At 43.5% G+C, this 26410-nt stretch overlaps 1 protein-coding gene across 2 annotated transcripts in view; it reads left to right on the top strand.

Annotated features, from left to right (window-relative positions):
- Positions 1 to 26410, top strand: part of LOC144505476 (BTB/POZ domain-containing protein KCTD16-like) — a 205024-nt gene that overhangs the window by 77049 nt on the left and 101565 nt on the right. Inside the window, exon 2 of one of the 2 annotated variants that reach the window (XM_078231589.1) lies at positions 1120 to 3778. The exons of the other annotated variant lie outside the window; for it this stretch is intronic. Coding sequence (XP_078087715.1) covers positions 1120 to 1151 — 32 coding nt within the window. The 3' untranslated portion in view covers positions 1152 to 3778. Of the gene's footprint in view, positions 1 to 1119; positions 3779 to 26410 lie in introns of those variants that run through there. 2 annotated transcript variants of the gene reach the window in all.

The following is a 26410-nucleotide window of genomic DNA, read 5'->3' as shown; positions in this document are numbered from 1 at the left end:
CCGGCGGAAACCCATGCAGACACGGGGAGAACATGCAGACTCCACATAGACAGTTACCCAAGCCAGGAATTGAACCCTGGTCCCCGGTGCTGTAAGATGCTGTATTAACTTCATTGGTCAAGAGAATAGATGAGTTCTCCCTCTGACCAGCAACAATGCAAAGTATAATGGGAAATGCAAACACTGTTTGGTTTGTTTCACATCTTGATATTAATAGGTGTTTTGCACTGCAGCACCTGAACTTATCTTTAGCATCAGACACAGTATCATTTTGCCATCTATTTGTGTGTATGTACCTGCAATGCCAAAGTCAAGTTCTGAAGGTCAAATTCTGACAATGGCAGGGAACTCTTATTTGACTTGGAATCTTAATAACAGTGAGATTGCTGGTAATTGGTTTGTGGTAAATTTAGCATTATTAGTAGTCAAGCTAAAGAGTTCTACATTGTTCTGGGCTTACCTACTCCCTTAGAATACTTTTAGGAACAATTGTTGTTCATTAGCTCCATTACCCAACATATATTTCATCATTGATGCATTTTGAATATTCAAGTAGTTGTTTTTAGTGTCTAATTGTACTGTTGGATACTTTGTATTGTAGCTCAGAGAGAATCTATGGCCTGTTCCTGGCAATGTTAAACATTGCCTTTGCCTTCACAATGCTGCTGGATTTTGGAAGGAGTAAAGGCTTGGAAACTTGGTTGTCAACACACAGTGACAATCACTTCTGATCATTTAGAAATGCCATGGGGGGTTATAGGGAGTGAGTATTAGTGATGAATGCTTTCACCAAGCTCATCGCATTATTGGTTACATAGATCAATCTCTTTTGTTCTCCTTAATCCCGTCACCTTAATATTAAGTCCTCGCTCATTCCTGAACTATTCAACTTCAAAACAAAGATAATCCCCATAAAAATGAATCAACGGAAAAGGAACTGAAAATTCCTCTAAAAATATAACTTCATAGGTAGACATGTCAGCTCCAGTGTTTGTCCCAGCACAGCCGGAGGTGTGAGAAGGTGCTGTGTAGCATTGCAGAACATGTGCAACAAACAAAAAAATACAGTTCGTGGTATTCTGCCCAAAGTTTACAGATCAATCCTCTTGTCTTTTGTAGGTCTGCCAACCACTCTGTGTGCACCCCTGTGAAGCAGAACTACTGGATTGTCCTGCTGGTTCAGCCTCTGCCCTAACCACCAGCTCTGGACAAGGAGGAGCTCTCATCTGGGCCACCATCTCCTGCATACTGGCCGTTAGCAGTTTCAGGGGACTCCGGTGGGATGCTGCCAGATCTCAAATTTCCCCCTTGAGCTCCTTAAATCCTTTCTGAATCTTCCCCCTGAGTTTGTGAAACTCTTGACGGCTGTTTACTCTAGATGCATACATCTTCTGCCTACTCCCTAGTATCATCTGATTGGTCTGGTGGTGGAACCATTCACATCTTTTCTGTGTGTCCAGTTTGCTTTGGGGATTCTTTCTGGTGTCTTCCTCTCCCGAGTAGACTATTTCCTTGAGCAGAGGGAATGTATCTGAAGGGTGAAATGGATTGGTCTCGCTGACATAGGCTACCATCATTTGGAGGACCTCGTCGTGGTCTCGGTGGGGACAAACATAAAAACTGGAATTATACTGAAAGCCATCACTTGCGAACAGGAAGAGAATCATGTAAAGAGATGTAAAAGAGATCATGTTAACTGCAACATTGTGATTTATGCATTACATATTAGCAAGTTATGCTTAAAATGTCAGGCTGTAGATGTAAAGGTGCAAATAGGCACCTTGCAAAAAAAGGTGCATGCTGTAGTTATGTTGATCACAATTGCCTGCTGTGAACCTTCTCTTCTTGGACAGACTTACTTGTCACAAGTAGTGATTTGGATGAGTGAAGTACTATGCCGCTGATTATAGTAACTCTGGATTTGCTTATTTGCAAGTGGTTCTATTTAACTTCGTGAGACTTTTGGGTTTGCTACAACTCTTGGATATGTAGAAAGTAGCTGCTGCTTGAGTGCATGTGACTGGACCACATTTTTATTATTCCACCTGGTGCTTGGGGTTCAGGGTTATCAATTTTTGATTATCCCTATCGAACAACGCCAGGCTACATCATGACCTGGCACCTTAGATATGCTCTCTTACTTGATGGTATCAGCAATTTGCTCTCTGGGAAATGTGAAGAACCTATAATAGTAATAGCGGGAAGGGTTCCAACCAAACGATTGATTGCCAGGGTGAGTTTGGCTAATTTCTCTTCTGTACAGACTTGTCCTCTTAAAGGGCTGTATTTTTCTCCAGGATTGCACTCCAGATCAAGTGAGGTCACAGCGGACAAATGATGGGAACGTTAAGCGGGCGAGACCAATTGGCGGCCAAACCTAGTTTTCCTCTCCCACCTTCTTCCACCTTTGCTGGGGCCACTGCTGGCTGTTCCTTCCCTGCCTGCTGCATGCCAGTGGCCTCTGTGACGCTGCAGCCTGCCTACTACATTTCCCTCAGGGCCAATGGTGAGCTCCCCGTCTTGATTGTGGGAATCCTACCGGGAGATTGCCATGCATGAGAAATGACTTCACTTCGTAAAGGAAACTTTCTTACTTTTCTGGGATTTAACAAATAGCTACTTTGGCCCCTGGAGTATTTGATCTACAGGGACAATACCTCATCTGTACAAGTCAAAGTTGTTGGGCCACTGGGTTCAAGAGGTTCCCTTTTTTTTCTAAAAACAGTCCGTAGTATGTCAGTTTTAAAAACGTATGTTCTTTCCCATTTAGCAGCATGCATTACCGTGCTATAGCATTGACTAACTGCTTTTGAAAACATTTTATGAGTAGTCAACACTGAGGTGCAGTGAAAAAGTAGAAAAGCAGCTCAGTGTAGGGCTTTCAGTTTAGAAATCTTAAGCAGCAGATATTACACAAGTCCCTTCAGACTGATCTTGAATGAGGTGAATTAAATCCATCAATCCAAGTCTGACTCTTATACCTTATTTGAAAATGTAACGCGAATGGAATGAATCAGATTTGGAGTTTTGAATAAAGTTTCGGATGCAGTGCTTGCCATATTTCGGATTGCTGTTTGAATAAGTCTGATTGTCTGGTCTATCTTTTAATTTATAAAATCTGATTCTTCAATAGGTCTGTGTTTTCAGCAAAATTCCAACAGCATTGGACCTAAATGAGAGCTATAGAGAGAGGGGTAACAAGCATGTTCAATGTTCATGCCCGGTCAGAGAGGTTTATAGTTTCTCACGCATAATAGAAAGGGGAGTGTCACCATATTCAAATATGATTACAAGAAACAAAGCAAAGGATAAAGTTTAATATTCTCATGTTTCCCAAATCGTGCCATAGATTTATTTGCTTGGGTGAGTTTATTGCTTTTAGTGCATTAAAATAAACCCTTCTTAATCATGTTGTGTGTGATTTGAATCTCCAAGTGGAATGATCAATCTTTTAACAAGCAACTTGGACTTACCTTGAATTAACTAGGTACATGCCTAAAGCACTTAAGCTTAAAGACATTCAAGGCAAGGAATTTGTTTGCGTAAGTGTCACTTCTGGTAGACTTGCGTTGATCCCCCAGTGGTAGGCACCACAGCCTGTGTGGCCTTCTTCAATGATAACTGTCCACCTCCTGGAAATTGATGCAAGTCTAGAAACAATGCTATGCAAACAAACTTCTCCCCCTCAATGTATTATATTCAGATAGGAAAGTTACTACTTACAAATGAAAAAAAAACAACTGCATCAGGTGTCAGATCTAAATGGCATTTACTTTTGTTTTATTTGTGGCCAACCCGACAAACACTGGTTCTAGAAGTTAAATATGGTCTGAGTATTTCTGTTGTACTTAATGCTTGAAATGTGGTAATGCGCTGGGAGTTCTATATCAATGTTTCTTGTCCTGCCGTAGTTAATGAATGTTGTGTAAAACAACCTTTTTGATATCTATAATAAGATGTGTGAATGTGTACTTGTAGACTACTGCTAGCAATATTTATCAGAGTTAACAGAATTGCTTCATATTTTGCAGGGTGGGGAAGCGATAATATGGAGATGATAAATCAATTTTAGTTCATTTTTAATATGGAGTTTGTATGGTGCATTCATTCTACTATAACCTAGTTTCTTTTTTAATAAACTGTGGGTGGCCCACATTGAGGATTTCTGATTCCTGTGCCCTTTATTTTTCATGGCTACACTGTTTTTCATCTGTCATTTACCAAAGCATTATTATTCAATATCCTCCCCCCATTCTTTCTGGTTTACACTGAAACATTGTCCCACTATCATCATCTTCACTGCCCGTCCTGGCTAAAATCTGAGGGTTTGAAAGGAAGTTGAAAGTGATAATTTCAGGTAGGAAAATTAAGAGGCAATAGTGAGGAGAAAGTTGAAAGAAATCTTCAAAATAACCTGAGAAAGTTTTAAATTGTAAACACGACAGAAACGATGGCAGAAATTCCCCTTTATTTCTGTCCCCACGGTGTTTATTCTTTGACTTGTGCTGATGATTCGAATGAAATTAGGACCATAAACCATGAAGCAAATGGTGCAGTGGCAACTTTGATTTTCAAAATGCAAAGCAAAGTGTCAGACTGTACAAAGGAACATGTGTTAAGAAAGTTATTTACATAGAATAGTAAATTTTTCCTATTTTTGTAGTGGATGTTGACATGCGTGAAAAAGGTGCAAACTTTCTCGGGAAAACACTACAGTTCACATCCTCAGTCGCTGCATGGTGACTTCTCATTGTAGCTGTAGCCACATTAAAAAGGTGAGGATTTTGTGGCGTTTGTCTTTGACACTTTTTCGACGATGTATTTTGCTCGAGGAAACTTATTGCATCACGTGAGTAAAATGACTCGACTCTCCTGCATTTTCGACCACTCACCATGGACCATCTATAAATATTTTGCGAACAAAATATTGTCTTATCTTCACAAGTTAACAACCTTGTGAATTGAGCAAGTCAAACCCATGGAAGATGAAGGAATCATTGATGCCGTAAAAGTGTATCTGAGCATCTTGATGTCAGGTATTATGAAGTCTTAATACTGGATAAACACTTTAGTGGAATCATATAATAGAAATGGTAGGTCTACAGAGACTGCCAGTAGATGCTCAGACCTATTGGTGAAAGTTCCTGTATTACTCGGTTTTCCACTAGTTTGGGTCTATTTCACTGTTATTGAGGAGATCTTTAATCCCCGGGAATGGGTGGGTTGGGAGCAGATGGGCAGGTTAAAAGTTTAAATTTTAGAGCAGCTCTTTAAATCTGGATTTAATAGTGGTGCAGTTTGAAGTCAGTGAGAAATCTACTTGTTAAAGTTGGTGATTTAATTATTACATCAATATTACTTATTGAGTTTGACACAATTAACATCTTTAGAATATGTTAATGAGGTGTTTTCAAATTGTTTTCAACATGTGCTGCACAAGTTCAATGTGGAGCCATGTTTCCAGAGCTTGGAAAACTGACCAGGGAAATGCAGGTGAGTTTGAGCAGCAGTTCAGTTGAATATTTAATCTTGTCATTATGCCACCTGCATAAAAGCTCATTTAACGTTGGTGTCTCAGTTCCCTCTGGCAAACATTTGGCAGAGAGTATTGGCATTGATACTGCTTCCATCTTTGGATTTCAAAGAGCCAAGATTAGGATGGGAGGCAGATTAACTGTTTGATAACGCATCAGAAGATGAAGATCATCACCATCTATGGCAGCGATGATGTGCTGTGGTGGAATCAGCATGTGCAAAGGAGGGAGGTGCACAGGAGAAGCATTGAGGTTGCAGGAGACACTACCCTGCACTCCGCAGAGACACTCCGCCTGCAACCCCATTGGCAGGGGACATTCTGCCCATGGTATCTGTTGTCCTGTTTAGTCCAGCAGACATCTGCACCACTGTGGTCATGGCCTCCATGGACTCATTTGAGAATGGTGCTTGACCTCCATGGCATATATTCTTGCAGTTCCCTGTTTCACCAACTCACTCACAATTAGGGGCAGCATAGTGGCACAGAGGTTAACACTGCTACCTCACAGCGTCAGGGACCCAGGTTCAATTCCGGCCTTGGGTGACTGCATGGAGTTTGCACATTCTCCCTGTGTTTGCATGGTTTCCCCCACAGTCCTAAGATGTGCAGATTAGGTGGATTGGCAAAGTTAAATTTCCCCTTAGTGTCCAAGGATGTGTAGGTTAGGGGTATTAGTGGGATGAATACTTGGGGTTACAGGGAATGGGTCTGAGTGGGATGCTCTGTCAGAGAGTTGATGCAGACTCGATGGCCCAAATGGCCTTCACCTGCACTGTAGGGATTCTACTCTATGATTCTAAGTATGGCCCCACTATCCTCTTTGCCGTTGTGGAGGGAGTGTATGGCACGTCTGTCAGTACCTGGCTAAGCTGATAGTGGACTTCTCGTATTCAGATTTGCAATGATAGCCACTGTGGATCAGCACCTTTATCCAGCTGAGTAGAACTTGGGGGGGAACTGACCCCCCCCTCCCCACCCACACCCACACACACACCTTGACATAGGTGTCCCTGCCAATAGTGTCTGCTCATGTTGTGAATTGTGATTCATGAGATGACAAACCAACTTAGCCGTCTAACTGAATCGCGCTGGAAGTTTGAGTATTTGCGCTGATGCCTGGTTTATGGCTTGTGACACTTGGATGAGTCCTGGAATGGTAAAGATTTCGACAGTCACCACACTCAAGCTTCTCATTGTTCAACCATTGGTGAAATAATGTCGGCATGTGTGTCAGAGAGACTTGTATTTCTGTCACCAGCTATCTGCAAGTTCTCTGTCTTTTTCTTAGTTTGGCGAGGGTGCCAGTGTGTCACTTAACTGCATGGCCTCCTCTACATCTGTGAGCTGCACAGTGGTGCCCCTCCAGTCCCTTCCTTCTCCTCTTCACTTTGCCGCCTGGGTGACTGTGGGTGGAAGAAGCGGACACGTGAGTGAGTGAAGGTTGTGTCTTCACCTGATGGATGTAGTACATTTGGTGAGAGTGACTGTGAGACAGATTTCATGTTGCCATTTAACCTAATGGGGGGAAGAAGAGATATGTAGAAATTGAAGGCTGATGCTGCTGAAATTTGATTGAATGTTCTTCTGGTTCCAGTTGATACTGCTGGACAAGTCAGATCCCAAGATGGAATCTGGTTCGAGAGATCCTAACTTTTATTTTTTTGTTCAGATAAGCAGGACTGCCGATGTACTTTTAACAAAAGAATAAAGCATTTACTAAACAAGAAAGGATTAACTGTAATGCATCACTTCTTCACCTCAGCTGTACCATTACTTATGTATACAGAATTGTAAGGATAACACAAGTTTAAAAAATCTATTTTATACTCTAATGTTCTCAGGAAGCCGTGATGTAGAGATGCCAGCGTTGGACTGGGGTGGGCACAGTAAGAAGTCTCACAACACCAGGTTAAAGTCCAACAGGTTTATTTGGAATCACAAGCTTTCAGAGCGCTGCTCCTTCCACAGTTAGCGGAACCTGAGGAAGGAGCAGTGCTCTGAAAGCTCATAATTCCAAATAAACCTGTTGGACTTTAACCTGGTGTTGTGAGACTTCTTACTGTTCTCAGGAAGTACACAGTCCATATAAACCAATAGGCAAACTGTGATCAGACACACCGCACTCTGAACTCAAGTGGCACATGCCACTCAAAACAACTTCTGTGTATTTCTCATCAATTCCCCCAAGATGCATACTTTGGGCCAATTGGTCTCACTGGAACTCTGGCTTCTTCACAGGATTTTCCAATCTCCGCTCTCAAAGAACACATCTTGGAATCTTCGCCAAAACAACGCTTTCTGCACCTATCTTTAATGGGAACCTCTCTCTGCTCCTTACTTTAACATCAGTGAACAGGGCCTCAGCTGTTCACGCTGGTGGGATTTTCCCATCCCACTGCAGTGAATGGAGATTTGGCTGTGCACCAAATTCTCTGACTTTGCTGCAGCGGGAACGTGGCGAGAGTAGCCAGTAAAACCACGCCCTTGCTCTTTGTTACTTTTGACTCCACACTCTTTTCTGGGACTTCCTTATTTAGTTTCTGGGGTGTGCTTTCTGTCGCTCTGTATTGTCCTGCCCGTTCCAGTGGTTTCTGGGAAAGCTCTTACTCCTGGGTAACGTTCTTTCAACTGCACTAACTGCTTCTTTTCTGTGTGGGGCCCTGGCTGCTAAGCAACATCCTTTTAAAAATAAACACTGTGTTTGCTTTAACATCTCAACCCACCTTTTTTTTAAAACATGAAAGCAACTTTTAACATGAAGCTAAAACTGAAGTTTTAACTCTTCCTTTGCACAGAAATGCAGAAACACAAATTAAGCTTGAACTTAAAGCGATATTTCATTCCTAATACCCACAAATGCAAATAGAAATGACTTTATTCCATCTCTATTTCCTAACAATGTGTAGAGTACATTGAGCAAGGAAGGGCCTTAAAGAGCAGGATGCAGTTGTATCAAATGTATTCATTTTCTTTGGGTAAGTCATCAAACTTACCCAAACTTCTTCCCATATCATGTCATAGGATCATAGAATTCCTGAAGTGCAGAAGGAGGCCACTTGGCCCATCGAGCCTCCTCTGACAACAATCCCACCCAGGCCCTATTCCCGTAACCCCACGTATTTACCCTGCTAATTTCCCTGACTCTAAGGGGTAATTTACTAAGGCCAATCAATCTAACCCACACATCTTTGGACTGTGGGAGGAAACCGGAGCACCCGGAGGAAACCCACGCAGACACGAGGAGAATGTGCAAACTTCACACAGACAGTGACCCAAGGCCAGAATTGAACCCAGGTCTTTGGCACTGTGTGGCAGCAGTGCCAACCACTGTGCCATTGTGCCACCCCAGATTTCCTAGATCTGGGCATCACACTGCTGGTGTTTACAATCTCAGCTATGTCCAGCCATGCTGTAGCTTTCCTCATCGCATCGCAGGGGCAAGTTTGTCCCTCGAGCTGGTGACTGCACCCAGCAGTAAATTCTATGGTGCAGTCTTTGCTCCATGTCCACTGACCACCCTAAACGCCTCCAGTTTCCATTTGTGCATCTTCCTTTTAATTAAACCGAGATTGTGTCAAGTAATTGTGCATCAGGCTGTTGTGCAGCTTGACAGTGCAAAACCCAGTGGCCAAAACTAATCGGTCCTGTTGAATTGCGATTGCAGATTTGACCTGCTCATTTGAACTCTGTGCTTTACCCATGCAAATCCGCCTCCAGCCCCTCTCCGCCCACCGCACTCCTGGCTCAGAAGTCACCACTGCATTAATATCAGGGTCATTAAGTAAGGAGTCACCTAAATTATTTGAGTCACCAAGCAATGCAAAAAGTGAATCGATCTGGAGCTATAACAACCTTGCATTCATCATTTAAAGGAAGATTAAACCCATCAGCAATTTTCAAGCAGATAGTGCTTTAATAGTCTGATTGATTTTTTTTTATATGGAGTAAATAACTCCACCTGCTATAATCTGAAACCTTGCATGACACATAGTTTAGCATCTGTAATTGTCTGAAATGCCCATAGGAAGAAAAAAAATGGAAACTTGATTTAAAATGTAATTACTTCTCCAAATTGATTCTCCAAGTAATTCTCTTAATTTTACTGAGCTATATACCCACATTCCCTCTTCTGACAAGGTGAATAAAAAATAAAAAATAATTACATTCAGAATTGTCTCTGTTCTCAGGAAATTGATGTTAATGTCAGATACTGGTGCCAAGAATGTGCTAAAGGTCGCATGGATTATTCATTATTCTGAGCAGATCAATACCTGCATATAATGGTCCAGTGTATAATGATTAATTATTTATACTGCAATTAATGTTAGCAATCCCGCCTCTGAGTTAGAAGGGTCAAGTCCCACGGTAGAAACTTGGGGCAGAATTTTATGCAGTGGTTGGGGTCCTTTTGCCTTGGAACCATTTAACAGCTGATGGGTCTTTAATTGGCCTGAAGTCAGCCTTCCTTCTCCATTGGAGAGAAAGCCTTACCTCCCTAGAGCTGCTGGCCAATCAAATGGCCAGAAGCTCTCTTGGCCTAGCAGCGCCACAGGGAAGCACTGGCCACTGACGGGACTGCAGGCAATCCCCAAAGGCAAGGAGCCCCAATTTACTGTTGAGTCCAGGGTCTCGCTGGGGCCTAATAATCGGGCCTCGACTGGTGAGGTGGGGAGATGGGTGATTGGATTTGATGGTGGAATGGAGAGGGGTTCTTCTGATGGGCACAAGTTGTCTGGCCACAAGCCTTGCCAGGTTTACTAGGCAGCCTAGACACTTGGAGACCTCCCCCCCACCTCACCGCTCCCCTACTGTAAAATCCCAGCAGTGGTGGGAGAATGCTTTTAATTGTGGTGATTAATTGACCAATTTGCCTATGGATGAGTTGGCTGCCTGACACATTCTCTGTGGCAGGTGAAATACCCCTGGTGGCAGAGGAGAGAGGGGAAGGGGGGGGTTTGAGTAGATAGTGGATATGGCATTGCTGCCACGGCAACAAATTTTTAATGGCATCTGCCTGCGAACCTGCACCTGGGGAGAGCAGAAAATTTCAATCTGAAGCACCAACACTGCAGTGTCTTACAGAGGAAATGCTGCAATGATGGAGGTTCTATTGCCAGATGATAACCCAAACCACAAGAGCTGGACTATTGGAACAGCCCACCCAGGGGTAAAATGTCAGGGGCTAGGGGGAACTTGACCACCAACCTGACGGCTGCCCTAGAGCAATTTCATGTTGGGTGCTGCTAGACCAAGAGAGCCTCTGGCTATTTGATTGGGGGGGGGGCGAGTTTTGGATGGTAGGGCCTTCCTCCAGCCTGAAAACATACCGAGTGGGTGACCTGTGCATTGCAACCCACTTTTGGTGTTGTCAAGTTTCTTAAAAATGACACACAGTGAAGGAATATGAACCATGCGCTCTTGTTCCGTGACAGATTTGGTAATCGAATCCTTGAGCCAACCATGTCCGCGGTACTCTATGATTGACCCAGTCAATGGAAACTGGGGACTGGTGAGCGTTGTCCATGTGGGAGAGAATGTGCGTTTTCCACATTGAGCAAATAGGAACTGCCCCTGGCTTTTTCAAAGGTTTAAATGAGTGACTCTTAAACATGGTGATGGATGTGTGTGTGTGTCTGCTACTGACAGACGAAAGATAAACTGATTTTACCTATGCTGGGCAGTTTTCTTTGCACAGTTGTTTATTTCGAGTCTGCAATAATCAGAGTTTAGGTATCATCTTTAACTCTGCTCACTTAGAGTTCTGGAGGAGTGGCTGATTCTCTGCATTGTTGATGTGCCTTCATTTTATGGAACATGGCTCAAATGCTTGCTCCTGCAGTCGTGCATTGTTAAATTTGGACCCTATGAGGATCCTTACAACAATCTAGCCTAAAATGACAGTAGCTTTGACCAATGTCAGGCCTGCTAATAGTACTTGTTGGGATTGGTGTCTGAGATCTGCTGACCCAGTATTTAAAGGAGCACTGACCTGTAGGCATGTGTAGAAGCCAAGACCTGCGAGCAGTGTTGATAGCACTGACCCTGTTGACCACCTCTTTCCAAGCCCGCTGAGTAATGACATAGAAGATGTTTCTGTGGTTGCTGGGACTCAGTAACTACCTCCTTACCCTGACATCCTCCACCAGGTGTAAAGGAGCTATGTTCAGTATTCATTTATACTAATTGTGTTGACATTTAAAGGGTTTATATTAAATTATCATCAGCGCTTAATCATTTTTTTACCTACTGAGACCACTAAGGGACCTCAGGGTGATTAGTTATCTGCAATTTAAACTGTTCACGTCTATATAACAAACTCAGAGACAAAGCATTTGTTTGGATTGCAATTGCCAAAGTACGATTGCAAACTCCATTAACTTCTGATCTTAATTGTATTAGCAAGAAGCTATGTGCTCTTTGCTTGAAATGGAACCCATAGATATCCAGGAGTGCTGACACAGGAGAACAGCTTAAATTAATCAAGGGAACGTCTAAGGAAAGTGTACATGGCCATGCCTGAGGCATCTTGTAAGGTAATGGAATGTGAATGTCAATCACATGGACAGACCTAAGCTGATTTGGACCAATTATAGAACTATCACTTGCCTTCAGAGCCAATTATCAGTGTTAGGGAACAAATTAGAAACTCCAAGGCATGTCATGAAATTAGCCTCGACATAACTATTTTTGATTTGTGGCATTAGTTTGAGCATAAGAGGCTTTGCTCCAGGTGTGATTCTATTGACCCACTGGGAAGCTTTTATTAAAACAAACTTTATTTAACAATGCAGCTTAAATATAACATAAAGAATTAGCATAACTTTTATCAATTGAAATACTTAAACATGACGAGGTATAATTCTTAAATGCTCGCTATCTCAATTCATATTTAAGCAATATTCCCCATAGACATAAACACCTTTTCCTGAGTGCAGTGCGTTCCATTTAGCAAAAACACACAGGCTTCCATGAATTGCTAGTCTCCCAGTCTTTTAACATCTCTGGACAGAGATACAGAGAGACACATGTCCTCTGACTCTCAAACAGCAACCTCCAGAGAAAGACCTGTCTTCAAACAACAGAACTTCAGAGAAAGGCCTGTCTTCACACAGCAGAACTCCACAGATAGAGAGTGGGAGAAAACACCTCTTGCCTTTTGCAGACCTCTGGACCTCCAGCAGATCTCAGACTTCAATTTCCAGAAAGAGAGAGAGAGAGCTAGAAAGAGCTGCTGCTCCGATCAAATTTAAACAGCAGTCACCTCTGTGTCTCGCTGTGAGCCCAGCTCCTCTCATTAACACTGGACACGCACATGTCAATCAACCTAATTAAACCCTACTCTGAAACCCCAGGGGACAACACAAAAATTAACAAAACTGCATTAATTCAGATTAAAATAAACACCCTAATAACTAGGAGCAATTATTGTTCTGCATGCTCAACATGTGGGTTATACACAATTCGGCTCCGTTTAAACAGAGCTGAAGTTTAAAACATTCCCTTCACAAGAAACATGACGCAAATATACTTCTTAGAGGCATGGTATCACCACATCAGGTAGAAATGAATCAGATACAAAGGAATCCTGTCCAAAACAGGATGTAATGGAGAAGAGAAACACCAGAGCAAGCAGCTTCACAACCTCCGAAAGATGTTAAAACAAGACAAAAAGAAGCAGCAGCAATGAGGTCCAAGCCAAGTAGCTTGCTCCATGCCCAAGGTTAACATGGAAGTAAAGTTCTATGTTCTATCACCAGGATGATAGGGAGTGGGATAGCTTGATCTTGGTTTCAGATAAAGCTCGGCACAACATCGTGGGCCGAAGGGCCTGTTCTGTGCTGTACTGTTCTATGTTCTATGTTCTAAAGCCTGTAATGACTTGTAAACTCCTTCCTGGTCTGCTTTATACCTTTTTATGCTGAATAAATTCTCATGGATTGCCACAAATTGTGCCTCATCAACTTTCTTTGTCAAGAGCAAGAATTCTTTCTCTGGATCTTGAAGGACGTGATCCTTTCTGATGACAGAGTTTCCAGGTGAAAGCAAGGAATGCACCTTTACTTTAAGAGGTGCATCATTGTTTTAAATACTGTTTGAAAAGGCACACCGGCAGCCAAATACCCATTGGGATACCTGGCAATCAGGTGGCCTCATGCTTGTAGTATAATGTGTTAATAGAATAGGGATGCTAATGAGTGATGTAGACGATGATGTTTCAGTGACTTCCAAAAGTCACGTGCTAGACTCTCAACTGAGAGGATGAAACGCACTGCACGCAGGAGCAACATACCAGCTTTGTACAGAAAATGCTGGAAAACCTCAACTGGTCTGACTGTTAGTGGAGACTAACCCCATGAAGCTGATGTTCAGGACTCCCAGGGCAACTCCCTCCTGTCTGTATGGGGACAAAGTGGAAATGGTCAAGAGCTTCATGTTTCTAGGTGTCCAGATCACCAACAACCTGTCCTGCTCCCTCCATGCTGACGTTATAGTTAAGAAAACCTACCAACGCCTCTACTTTCTCAGGAGACTAAGGAAATTTGGCATGTCCGATACAACTCTCACCAACTTCTACAGATGCAACATAGAAAGCATTCTTTCTGGTTGTATCACAGCTTGGTATGGCTCCTGCTCTGTCCAAGTCCGCAAGAAACTACAAAAGGTCGCGAATGAAGCTCAGTGCATCACTCAAACCAGCCTCCCATCCATTGACACTGTCTATACTTCCCGCTACTTTGGAAAAGCAGCCAGCATAATCAAGGACCCCATGCACCCCAGACATATTCTCTTCCACCTTCATTCGTCGGAGAAAAGATACAAAAGTCTGAGGTCACATACCAACGACTCAAAAACAGCTCCTTCCCTGCTGCCATCAGACTTTTTGAATGGACCTATCTTGCATTAAGTTGATCTTTCTCTACATCGTAGCTATGGCTGTAACATTCTCCACTCTCTCCTTTCCTTCTCTATGTATGGTATGCCTTGTCTGTATAGTGTGCAAAAAACAATACTTTTGACTGTATACTAATGCATGTGACAATAAATCAAGTCAAATAGTAAATCAAATCAAATACCATTGTGCCTTCACCTCTGCTGGTTCTGTCCTGCCAGTGAGATAGGACATACCCAGGAATGGTGATTTTATATTGTCTGAGACATTATCTGTAAGGTGTGATTCTGTGAGAATGACTATGTCAGGATGTTGCTTGACTAGTCTGTGAGACAGCTCTCCCAATTCTGGCACAAGCCCCCAGATGTAAGGAGGACTTTGCAGGGTCGTTCCCGGTATCTAGGTTGATGCCGGGTGCTTTGTCTGGCTTCATTCCTTTTTGTTCCATTTGTAGCAGAATACAACTGAGTGGCTTGCTACACCATTTCAGAGGGCATTTAAGAGTCAACCACATTGCTGTGGGTCTGGAGTCAAATGGTGGCCAGACCAAGTAAGGGCATTAGTGAACCAGATGGGTTTTTGTGACAATAGACAAAGTTTGCATGGTCACCGTTGGACTTTTACTTCCAGATATTTGGTTTTTACATTCCACTACTTGCCGTGGTGGGATTCAAACCCGGGTCCCCAGAGCATTACCCTGGATTTCTGGATTACTCGTCAAGAGACAATACCACTGTGCCGCCACCTCTCCATATTCACGTTGGGCATGAACCAGATTACATCAGGGTGCAGGTGCTGGGAACATTGCGAAAGGTGTTCTCATGCCGCTCACCGTGCTGGGGCCCCTCCCCTGTGATTCTCCGGTCCCAGCGCGATTTGCGGATGACCGCGTGGGGCCGGAGAATAACGCCTGTTGTTTATAATGTATCCACTGTAGTTCAGGTTGCTTTAGCAAGCCTTTTTTTAAAAAACAAATTCAATCTGAGTATATTGATGGTGCTGTCAAGGGAAGCGTTTGTTGTTCAACCCTAATTGCTCTGACAAGCTGCTGGTGGTGGGCCGTCTCTGTGAACCTGATAGTCTAATGCAACTTGATGGCTTGCTATGTCATTTCAAAGAGCACTTAACGGGCATCTACATTTGGCTGAATTTAATTGCATAATTCTTGTACTGAGCACTGGCACAAAGTGGGTCAAAACCATGCACAACGTAAGCTACTTATGCTCCATCTATTTTTTTTAACCCTGCTTTCATCTGTGTCTCCCTCAGGGTTCAGAGCTGGCCTTTGATCCAAACTTTAGAACAATTACAAAGGGCCTTGTCCCAGTTCAGTCCTCCTTTGCTTTCCTATCTAGACTGCTCACTTCTCAGTTTCCAATGGGGCTAAACTATCGTGGAGGAGGCAGGAGGGTTAAATCGGGTAACTTTCCAACCTGACAAACCCATCTCTGTTAGAAATGCCCCTGCACTCCATATTTCTGTGTCAAAGAGAATGGCGTTTGTCCTGCTGCCTCTGAGGCAGGTCTAAGGTGACAACAGAGGTGAGCACTTGGCCAAATGGCAGGCTGGACAGCCCCCTTCCATTTTTCTATTAATTCATGGGGTGTGGGCTTTACTGACTAGGCCAGCATTTATTGCCCATCCCTCATTGCCCTTGAGAACGAGATGCTGGCATTGGACTGGGGTGGGCACAGTAAGAAGTCTCACAACACCAGGTTAAAGTCCAACTTCAGGATGCAGGGGCTGTGAGTCTACGCCCAGGAGCTAATCCACTCGCCTGATGAAGGAGCAGCGCTCCAAAAGCTCGTGATTCCAAATAAACCTGTTGGACTTGAACCTGGTGTTTTGAGACTTCTTAAGAAAGTGGTGGTGAGCTGCTCTCTTGAAGTGCTGCACTCCCTGAGGCATAAATGCACCCACAGTGCAGTTACGGAATAAGTTCCCGGATTTTGACGCAATGATCGTGAAGGGCATCTGCTGCCCTTGTCCTTCTACATGGTAGTGATTGTGTTTGGAAGGTGCTGTCTAAGGAACCCTGGTGAGTTTCTACAGTGCATCTTGTAGATGGTACACAATGCTGCTACTGAACAGCGGTGGCGTCGGAAGTCAATGTTTGCAGAAGAGAGGCAAATCAAGTGGGTGACTTTGTCCTGGAAAGTGTCAAGAGTCTTGAGTGTTATTGGAGCTGCACTCATCCAGGGAAGTGGAGAGTATTCCATCACACTCCTGACTTGCAATTTGTAGATGGTGGACAGGTTTTGGGGAGTCAGGAGGTGAGTTACTCACTGCAGGATTCCTAACCTCTGACCTGCTCTTGTAGCCAGGATATTTATAAGGCTAGTCCAGTTCAATTTTTAGTTAATGGTAACCCCAGGATGTTGAAAGTAGGGTTTTCAGCAATGGTAATACCACTGAATGTAAAAGAGTGATGGTTCGATTCTCTCTTGTTGGTGATGGTCATTGCCTGGCACTTGTGTGGCATGAATGTTGCTTGCCACTTGTCAGCCCAAGCCTGGTTATTGTCCAGGTCTTGCTGCATTTGAAGATGGACTGCTTCAGTATCTGAGGAGTCGTGAATGGTATTGAACATTGTGCAATCATCAGCAAACATCCCTAATTCTGACCTTGGGATGGAACGAAGATCATTGGTGAAGCAACTGAAGATACATGGGCCTAGGCTTCCCCACTGAGGACAGTGATGTCCTGGAGTTGGGATGATTGACTTCCAATCACCACAACCATCTTCCTTTTGTGTCAGGTATGTCTCCAACCGGCGGAGAGTTTTCCCCTGATTCCCATTCACTCCAGTTTTGAGAGGGCTCCTTGATGCCATACTTAGTCAAATGCAGCCTTGATGTCAAGGACAGTCACTTTCACCTCACCTTGAGAATTAAGCTCTTTTGTCCATGTTAGAACCAAGGCTATAATGAAGTCACGAGCTGGCGGAACCCAAACTGATTATCTGTGAACAGGTTATTGCTAAGCAAGTGCCCTTGATAGCACTGTTGATGACCTCTTCCATTATTTTATTGATGATCGAGAGTAAACTAATAGGGTGGTAATTGGCCAGGTTGGATCTGTTCTGATTTTTGTATGAAGGACATTCCTGGGCAATTTCCCACATTGCCGAGTAGACGCCAGTGTACGGGAACAAGCTATTTGGGGCGTGGGTAGTTCAGGAGCACAAGTCTTCAATACTATTGTCAGGGCCCACAGCCTTTGCAGTATCCAGTGCCTTGAAATGTTTCTTGGTGTCATGTGGAATGAATCTGAATGGCAAAAGATTCGCATCTGTGATGCTAGGGACCTCAGAAGGAGGCCGAGATAGATCATCCACCCGGCACTTCTGGCTTCAGATTGTTGCAAATGCTTGAGAACTATCTTTTGCACTGATGTGTTGGGTTCCCTCATTGCTGAGGATGGGAATATTTGTGGAGATTCCTCCTCCAATTAGTTGTTTAATCGTCCACCACCATGCATGGCTGGATGCGATAAGACTGCAGAGTTTAGATGTGCTCCATTGGTTGTGAGATTGCTTTGCTCTGTCATTTGCATGCTGCTTATGCTGTTTGGAACGCAAGTGGTCCTGTGTTGTAGGTTTACCAGTTGACACCTTATTTTTAGGTATGCCTGGTGCTGCTCCTGGCATGCCCCCCTGCACTTTTCATTGAATCAGGGTTAATTCACTGGCTCGATAGCAATGGTAGAGTGGGGGATATGTTGGCCCATGAGGTTACAGATTGTGGATGAGTATAATTCTGCTCCTGCTAATAGTCTACAGTGCCTCATGGATGCCCAGTTTAGAGTTGCAATATCTGTTCAAAATCTATCCCATTTAGCACGGTGGTAGTGCCACACAACACGATGAAGACAAGATTTCAGCTCCACAAAGACTGTGGTCACTCCTTCTGAAATTGCATCTGTGACAGGTAGATTGGTGAGGATGAGGCCAGGTATGTTTCTCCCTGTAGGTGGTTCCCTCACCACCTGCTGGAGACCCTGTATAGCAGCTATGTCTTTTAGGGCTCAGGTGGTGGTGCTAGGGAAACATCTTTGGTGATGGACATTGAAGCCTTCCACCCAGAGTATAGTTTGCATCCTTCCAACCCCCAGTGCTTCCTCTAAGTAGTTTTCAACATGAAGGAATGCTGAGTTTTGAGATGAGGGGGGAACAGTATATGATAAGCAGTGGGAGATTTACTTGTCCATGTGTGACCTAATGCCATGAAACCTCATGGAGTCCAGAGCTGATGTTCAAAACTCCCAAGGTAACACACTCCTGACTGTATACCACTGTGCCACCACCTCTGCTGGGTATGTCCTGCCAGTGGGACAACACGTACCCAGGGACGGTGATGGTGGTGCCTGGGACATTATCTATGAGTATATTTCCATGAGCAAGACTGTCAGGATATTGCTTGACTAGTCTGTGAGACAGAACTCCCAAATTTGGTGCAAGGTCCCACATACGGAGGACTTTGCAAAGTCAACAGTTTAGAGTGGTCCATCGGGTTCCATTCCTTATAGACCTCATAGCAGTGGTATACAACTGAGTGCCTATTTCAGAGGGCATTTAGGAGTTACATGACCAGGAAAGGATGGCAGATTTCCTTCCCAAAAGGACATTAGTGAATCAGATGGGTTTTTATGACAGTCAACAATGCTTCCATGGTCATGATCAGAGTTTTATCATAGAACAGAAGGTAATCATAGAATCCCTACAGTGCAGAAGGAGGCCATTCAACCCATCGTGTCTGCACCGACCACAATACCACCCAGGCCCTGTTCCTGTAACCGCATTCATTTACCTTACTAACCCCCCCTGACACTCGGGTCAATTTTACGATGGCCAATCAACCTAATCCAAACATCTTTGGACTATGGGAGGAAACTGGAGCACCGAGAGGAAACCCACGCAGACCCGGGGAGAATGTGCAAACTCCACTCAGACAGTGACCCGAGGCTGGAATTGAACCAGGTCCCTGGCGCCGTGAGGCAACAGTGCTAACCACTGAGCCACCCAATTTTAATTTTAATTCAATTTTAATTCAAGATTTTTATTGAACTCAAATTTTACTATCTGGTGGGGTTTGAACCCAGGGTCTCTGGATTACTGGTCCAGTGGCAATACCACTACACCATCATCTCCCGTCAGGTTAAGATATCAGTGCAGTTTTAGTTATGAATGTCAGGCGTTCAAATTCTCTTCATCCCAGCCCCACAACCACCCCATATGCCTCTCATACTCCCCATGCCAGGATGTTGCCTGGTATGGAGGGTCTTAGCTATGAGGAGAGATTGGGTAGACTGGGGTTGTTCTCCTTGGAAAGACGGAGAATAAGTGGAGATCTAATAGAGGTATACAAGATTATGAAGGGTATAGATAGGGTGAACAGTGGGAAGCTTTTTCCCAGGTCGGAGGTGACGATCACGAGGGGCCACGGGCTCAAGCTGAGAGGGGTGAAGTATAACTCAGACATCAGAGGGACGTTTTTTACACAGAGGGTGGTGGGGGCCTGGAATGCGCTGCCAAGTAGGGTGGTGGAGGCAGGCACGCTGACATCGTTTAAGACTTACCTGGATAGTCACATGAGCAGCCTGGGAATGGAGGGATACAAACGATTGGTCTAGTTGGACCAAGGAGCGGCACAGGCTTGGAGGGCCGAAGGGCCTGTTTCCTGTGCTGTACTGTTCTTTGTTCTTTGTTATGCTCACAGAGCTCTATAATCAATCATTGCAGTAAAAATCATGTTTACCTTTTAATATAGCACAAAATTATTGAAACTGAAAGGACAATTTTTTTTATTTCAAAGCCTGTCAATTAAAGAATTCCAGGAGCAGGTGACTGTTCTTTTCTGGTTGCCCATTCAGGGACTATAGTTCTTCTATGATTCACTCCTCCTCTGAGAGGGTGGGAACCATGCCTGCTGACTGAAGGGGACCAACTCCATTCAAATTGTGAAGTGGAGGGGGTGGGTGGATTAAAACAGTCCCCCCAACCCTGCACTGGTAAGGCTGGGAGTGCTCCAAGTGTGCTAAATGCCCGCACATTTACCCCACGTAACAAAAAATGTCTGAAACAGGAAAGGAGCCAGCAATCCGGGAATCACCACCATTTTAATGGACTCCCAAGTCATCCCAACTCCGTGAAAATTGGGCAGGTGAGGGTGAGGTGAGGCAGAAGTCTCAGTAATGTTCTAAGCATTGCTTTGTACTGCCACCATGATCTGTAGACTCTTGCTGTGGTTGCTGGTTACAGGTAGATGTAACCTATGTTCCATTGACAGATGAGAGTCTTACTCTGGTTCATTCACACTATATATAAACAGTAGGTATGTAGCTCCCGAGTACAGTGTATACCATCCTCTCGAGGGAGATAGTCTGACACTTGACTGCCTGATATTGCTGGTACATCATTGTCTGCATCACACATTAGCATTTCTATTCTATTAACCCATTACACTCCACCCCTCCACGATTATTCTATCAACTTCTTAACAGCTTTATGAAGCTATGGGTGGGATTTTCTGCTTCCCTGTGGCATGTTTTGCAGCGGCAGAGACAGCCCGCCATTGGCCTGTAGCAGAATCTTCCAGCCCCACCTCTGTCAATGGGGTTTACCGTTGTTTGCACCTTCTTCCACCAGGGAACCCATGGTGTGGGATCGCCATCAGCAGAACTGGAAGGAACGGCCCAAAAATCCCACCCTATATTTTTGAACATTTACATCACACTTCTGTAACTCCCTTTCACTGCTATATATTCTACCCAACTCCTACTTCCCCCCGTACTGCGCACCACCCCCCCCCCTCCCTAAGTTACAATTATGAGGGATTCAGTCTCCACTGTGTTTTCGACCCTTAGGGAACACATCTTGGAAATATGTGGGCTTTCTCTTCCTTGGACATCATCATCCACAAAATGAGACAGTAGTTTTCCAGTATTGCTGGTAATCAGCATGTAGATTTCAGGACTGCTGAATCGTAAAGACAACAGACCATTTGCAATGAAAGATTGATGCAAGAGGGAAGATTGAAGTACATCTGTTGGACTCTCTTGAACTTGAAGATAGGAAATTAGGACTCTTTCAGGAATGATCTGTTCCCTTGAACCACAATGAGGAAAGACAGGAGAAGATGAAGGATATTCAATTCCAATGAAGATTCTCACAGCTGTAACATTCACTGTTGCAGTGAAGATGAATAAGATATTGAAGATCTGAGATTCTATCGAATCCGGACAGCATGAAGAAAAACCATAAAGTTCTTGTAGGCATTTCAGGAAGAGATGATTTCCTCATGAAATATTTGGAAGAGTGTTCACTTTCTGTAGGCAGTGGTAACATAGTATCACGACAATGCAGGAGGAGGAATTCTGCCCATTGAGTCTGCACTGATTCTCTGAAAGAACCTCTTACCCAGGTCCAACCCTCACCACCTATCATGTAACCCTATGCATTTACCATGGCTAATCCACCTAACCTACCCATCAAATCTATGTCTGTCAGTGACCTCAAACAAAAGAAGCTACCTGGCAGTGTCAGGACAAAGTCACAAATCATTATCTCTGAAGAGCCACTAATGGGCTGCACAGTCCCAATTCAGAGAGAGCTATACAAAGGATCTCAACTGATCGCTTAAAGGGCTGCTATCAGCACCATGCTTTCCATTATCACCACCATTTATATTCCCTTTGTCTCTTTGACTATGACATCTTTGTCAATCTCTCCCGTGTCCACAAACCCCATGAAGTCTCATGGCATCAGCTCAAACATGGGCAAGGAAACTTCAGATTGGCACTGCCAGGGTGGCAGGCTGGCAGTGCCAAAGAGGAAAGCTGAAAATGGAGGGTATGGGCGGAGAGTTCCTGAAGGGGGACAGATAGGGGGTGGGGGCGCTGATGGGGCAGGGGGCTTTGGGGACCCCATAGCGGGCTTTCGCTCACTTGGACTGGGGTTGCTGGTACCAGTGAGTGGGGGGAGAAGGGAGGGAGAGGGGCTGATGCCAGTGAGTGAGGTGAGGGCTCTAGTTGGTGAGTGAGTGGGTTGGTAGGGGGGGGGAGGGGGGGGTTGGTGTAATGTTGACTGGAGACTGGTGCTCCCTTTAAACATTGCGCATTTATTATTGATTATTAGTATCACAAGTAGGCTTACATTAACACTGCAATGAAGTTACTGTGAATATCCCCTAGTCATCACACTCTGGCGCCTGTTCTGCTACACTGAGGGAGAATTTAGCATGGCTAATGCACCTGACCAACTGGTCTTTCAGACTGTGGGAGGAAACTGGAGCACCCAGAGGAAACCCACGCAGACACGGGGAAAACGTGCAGACTTTGCATAGACAGTGATCCAAGCTGGGAATCGAACCCGGGTCCCTAGCACTGTGAGGCAGCAGTGCTAACCACTGTGCCACCATGCCGCCCAATCTCAGAGGAGCCGATGTCTTAAGGTCCCCACTCTAAAAGCAACCTGAGGGCGGGATTCTCCTGTCTCCCAGCCATGTGTTTCTTGGCGGCGGGAGGCAGTGTGCCACTTGCTGGCAATGGGATTCTCTGGCTCTGCCACTGTGAATGGGAATTCCCATTGAGGCCACCTCAGTACCGGGAAATCCGTGGGTGAAGGTGCGCAGCCGGCAGAACCAGAGAATCCCGCCCGAAGTGGGGGAGATATCAGTGAGAATTTCCCAGACTCCAAAATATTTCTGTGGGTGAATAGTGAACGGAATCGCATCAAACCATCCAACGGGAATCTCACCAGTTTTCCCACTGGGGACAACACTTGGAGTAATTGTTTGGGAGAATTCCATGCAACATTTCACGTAATCAAGATTGAAATCACTTGTAGATCAATCAAGGCCAAGCGCACTTGCTTTTGAGAAGCAAATGGCATAATCAGTTCAAACTATTTACTTGTTACTTCAAATTGATTTTTCAGGGAAATGAAAAACAGTTCAAATAATTTTGATGTTTCAGCTGACAGCATTCGAAAAATAGGGTAATTTGATGTAGAGTAGAATTTAAAGTAGGAATAAATAATTCAACCTACATGCAAACTCCACTGGGGTGCACAATGCTGGGAAGAGATGTTTGTGCAATGCAAGGAGGAAAAATAAACCATCAAGAGCCTATGTCTGTGTTAATGATGCTTATCAATGCGCATCTGTAAATAGACAGCTAATTGTCTGAAGCAACTCATTTAGAGGACTAGGATTGTGGGCCTCATAACTCGGCTTTAGACCTGTCAGAACACACAATAGTGCTTATATGTAACTTAGATGTACCCCCCCAGAGCATCTATCAGATGCAAATCGCAAATAGAAACAAATACATCTGATTATACAATATTAGTGATTGTCAATTGTTCCAAGTCTTGACTCAGCTTTCTTAACGCTCCAGATTCTCTCTTCATTCTTTCTAATTGCTCCTAATTCTCCATCCTCCCAATTCTCAATGCTTATCAGTCCTCCTAATTCGCACTGTTCCTGACTTTTGTTTGTACCCTTGGCCTTTTCTGCACTTGCCAATCTCTTAACTCTCAGAATCCCGACTGTCAGCCCTCTCACTGCACTCGATTCCTCTTTCCGGCTACACCACAGCTTAATCTTTCTTCTCCGTGCTGAGATGAACCTTATTTTCCTTCCAGTGAATTTAATAGCATCATATACTTACATTTGTGTGAGATAGCTTCTTTTATACACAAGATAGATTAAATGAGAATAACCAGGGGACCTTCTGTGGCATTAATCCAGGATGTTTACGGATTAGATTCTTACCTCTGTCCTACAGTCTACCTGCTAATTCCCAGAGCTGAGGGGAATTGTAACATTAGGCTTGAAATAGAGTGATGATGGCCATGTCTCTTTCTCAAGTAGGAGACTAGTACAATGGGCAAGGAACCATTCTTGTGACTGTATAACAACTCTTGTGGAATATAGTTAGTGGTTTACTTTAATAAAATTTGATTTCAGCAAGAAGAAGAATTTTTTGTGGTAAAATGTGATTGATTTTGTGGAATACAATTGCTGAAAACAGAACATGTCTAATTAGCAGAAAAAGAAATTACATACAAACCAAAAGAAATCAAGATATATTGACTGGTACTCATAAATACAAAGAGTAAATCAGTGACAGATCCATTACCTACATGGTGGGTCATACAATTCCTGAACCAGAAGACATACTTGTGAAATTTTGTGGGTGCATACCTACCACATAGAATTGAACCAATATAGTTACTGAGGAGAATTGTATGGATACATTGTCCTGATTATGTTTAGTGATATATTCTGCCCTCTTGCTGACTCATTTGATATGCTGCACAGAACCAATGTTCTGGGATACTTTGACCTATCTGGTAACACCAGCTGGTGTACCGTGCCTGAGGCAACAAAATGTGCTTCCCTATGCAATAGTTTGGCAAACAGAGAATATGATTTTGATATGTTTGGTTAAAAAATGTTAATGAATTCTGACTTTGGATAACCATGATATGAAACAGTTAGTAGTCTCACAACACCAGGTTAAAGTCCAACAGGTTTATTTGGTAGCACGAGCTTTCAGAGCACTGCTCCTTCATCAAGTGAGCAGCACTCTGAAAGCTCGTGCTACCAAATAAACCTGTTGGACTTTAACCTGGTGTTGTGAGACTTCTTACTGTGACCACCCCAGTCCAACGCCGGCAACTGCACATCATGATATGAAAAAAAGTGCTTTTCAAATAATGTTACCCTTACAGTGTAATTGTTCCTGTCCTCCTTATGTTGGCCTTTGTTGGCCTTATAAAAATCCACATGTTGCATTACTTTGGCATAAAATAGATTTGGTGAGTGGAGCAGCAGAAAGGGTTTAAACAATTACACAAACATTGTTCCTGTCAAGGAATATTTGCACTCATACAGAGGATTCTGGGCCATTGTGTCTACCCAGCACACATGACTGAAGCGATTCAAAAGTCAACACATGGAGTGCTTGTGTAAGCTGTGCTGTAATTATATTGTCAACAGCAATAAAACAGTGGCATTAAAACCCTGTAACAGGAGGCCATGCATGACATTAATAGTCTTCTGTATGTCAAGTACAAAGTCTATTAACTTTGGCTTTCTAATGAGTTGTCCAATGTTCTCTGTAGAATTGTGACAGGAGTTCCATCTATTTCAGCACACACTGTAACGGACATCTTAAATTTCAGAATTTTGCATTGGTTCTTTGTGTATTTCCAACTGGTACTTGCTTCATGCATGAATGCATACATCCATCAGAAAGTGTTAGCAAGAATATTAATCATCAATACAACAAATGTGATTGTGAAAATAAGTGCCTGTGCTGTCTCTGAAAGATAGCAAAGCTCTATTCCTGTAATGAAGCATTTTCTCTTGTAACCACTCTTCTAGCTTAATAATTTGCTTACCAATTTTAATTTCTACCACTATGATTATGTATGCATGTTTTTTTGAGAACAGGATTTTCAATGGTTCAGTACACAAAATCACTTATGAAAGTCAGATAATTACATAGATTCAAATGAGGATCAATGTTGGTTGGTTTAAATATTTTAATACAGGCATCAAAAAGTTGAAGGTAAATGGATTAATTGCAAACACCTTTAGCCTTTTTTGTAGTTAAATGTATTTCAGCCTTTAGTTGTCAGCTGTTGTCTGGAAAACGGTTAAGTATTAACTCCTTTCACCATCCATCAAATGGGACAAAAAAATGTTATTCCACAATTTAAACTTTATTAGATAATTCATCTTAATGATCCCATAACTCTGCTGAAATTTGATCACAGCTGGGATTTTATGTTTCATTTCAATTTCCCAATAAACCCATCTGCTAAATTATTTGAATGGATCATTTTATGCAGTTATTTTTTCTAAGAAGGTGCAGGGAGCCTGTTTCAGTTGTTTAGCTTTCTGCATCTAATCGTTCAATAATAAATTATACCTGAGTGGTTTTATATCACCCGCTACCCTGCTGATGAAATAAAG

This window comes from Mustelus asterias, chromosome 16 (genome assembly GCF_964213995.1).
Source record: "Mustelus asterias chromosome 16, sMusAst1.hap1.1, whole genome shotgun sequence".
NCBI lineage: Eukaryota > Metazoa > Chordata > Chondrichthyes > Carcharhiniformes > Triakidae > Mustelus > Mustelus asterias.
The sequence above is the reverse complement of the archived record's forward strand: the minus strand, read 5'-3'. Positions and strand labels throughout refer to the sequence as shown.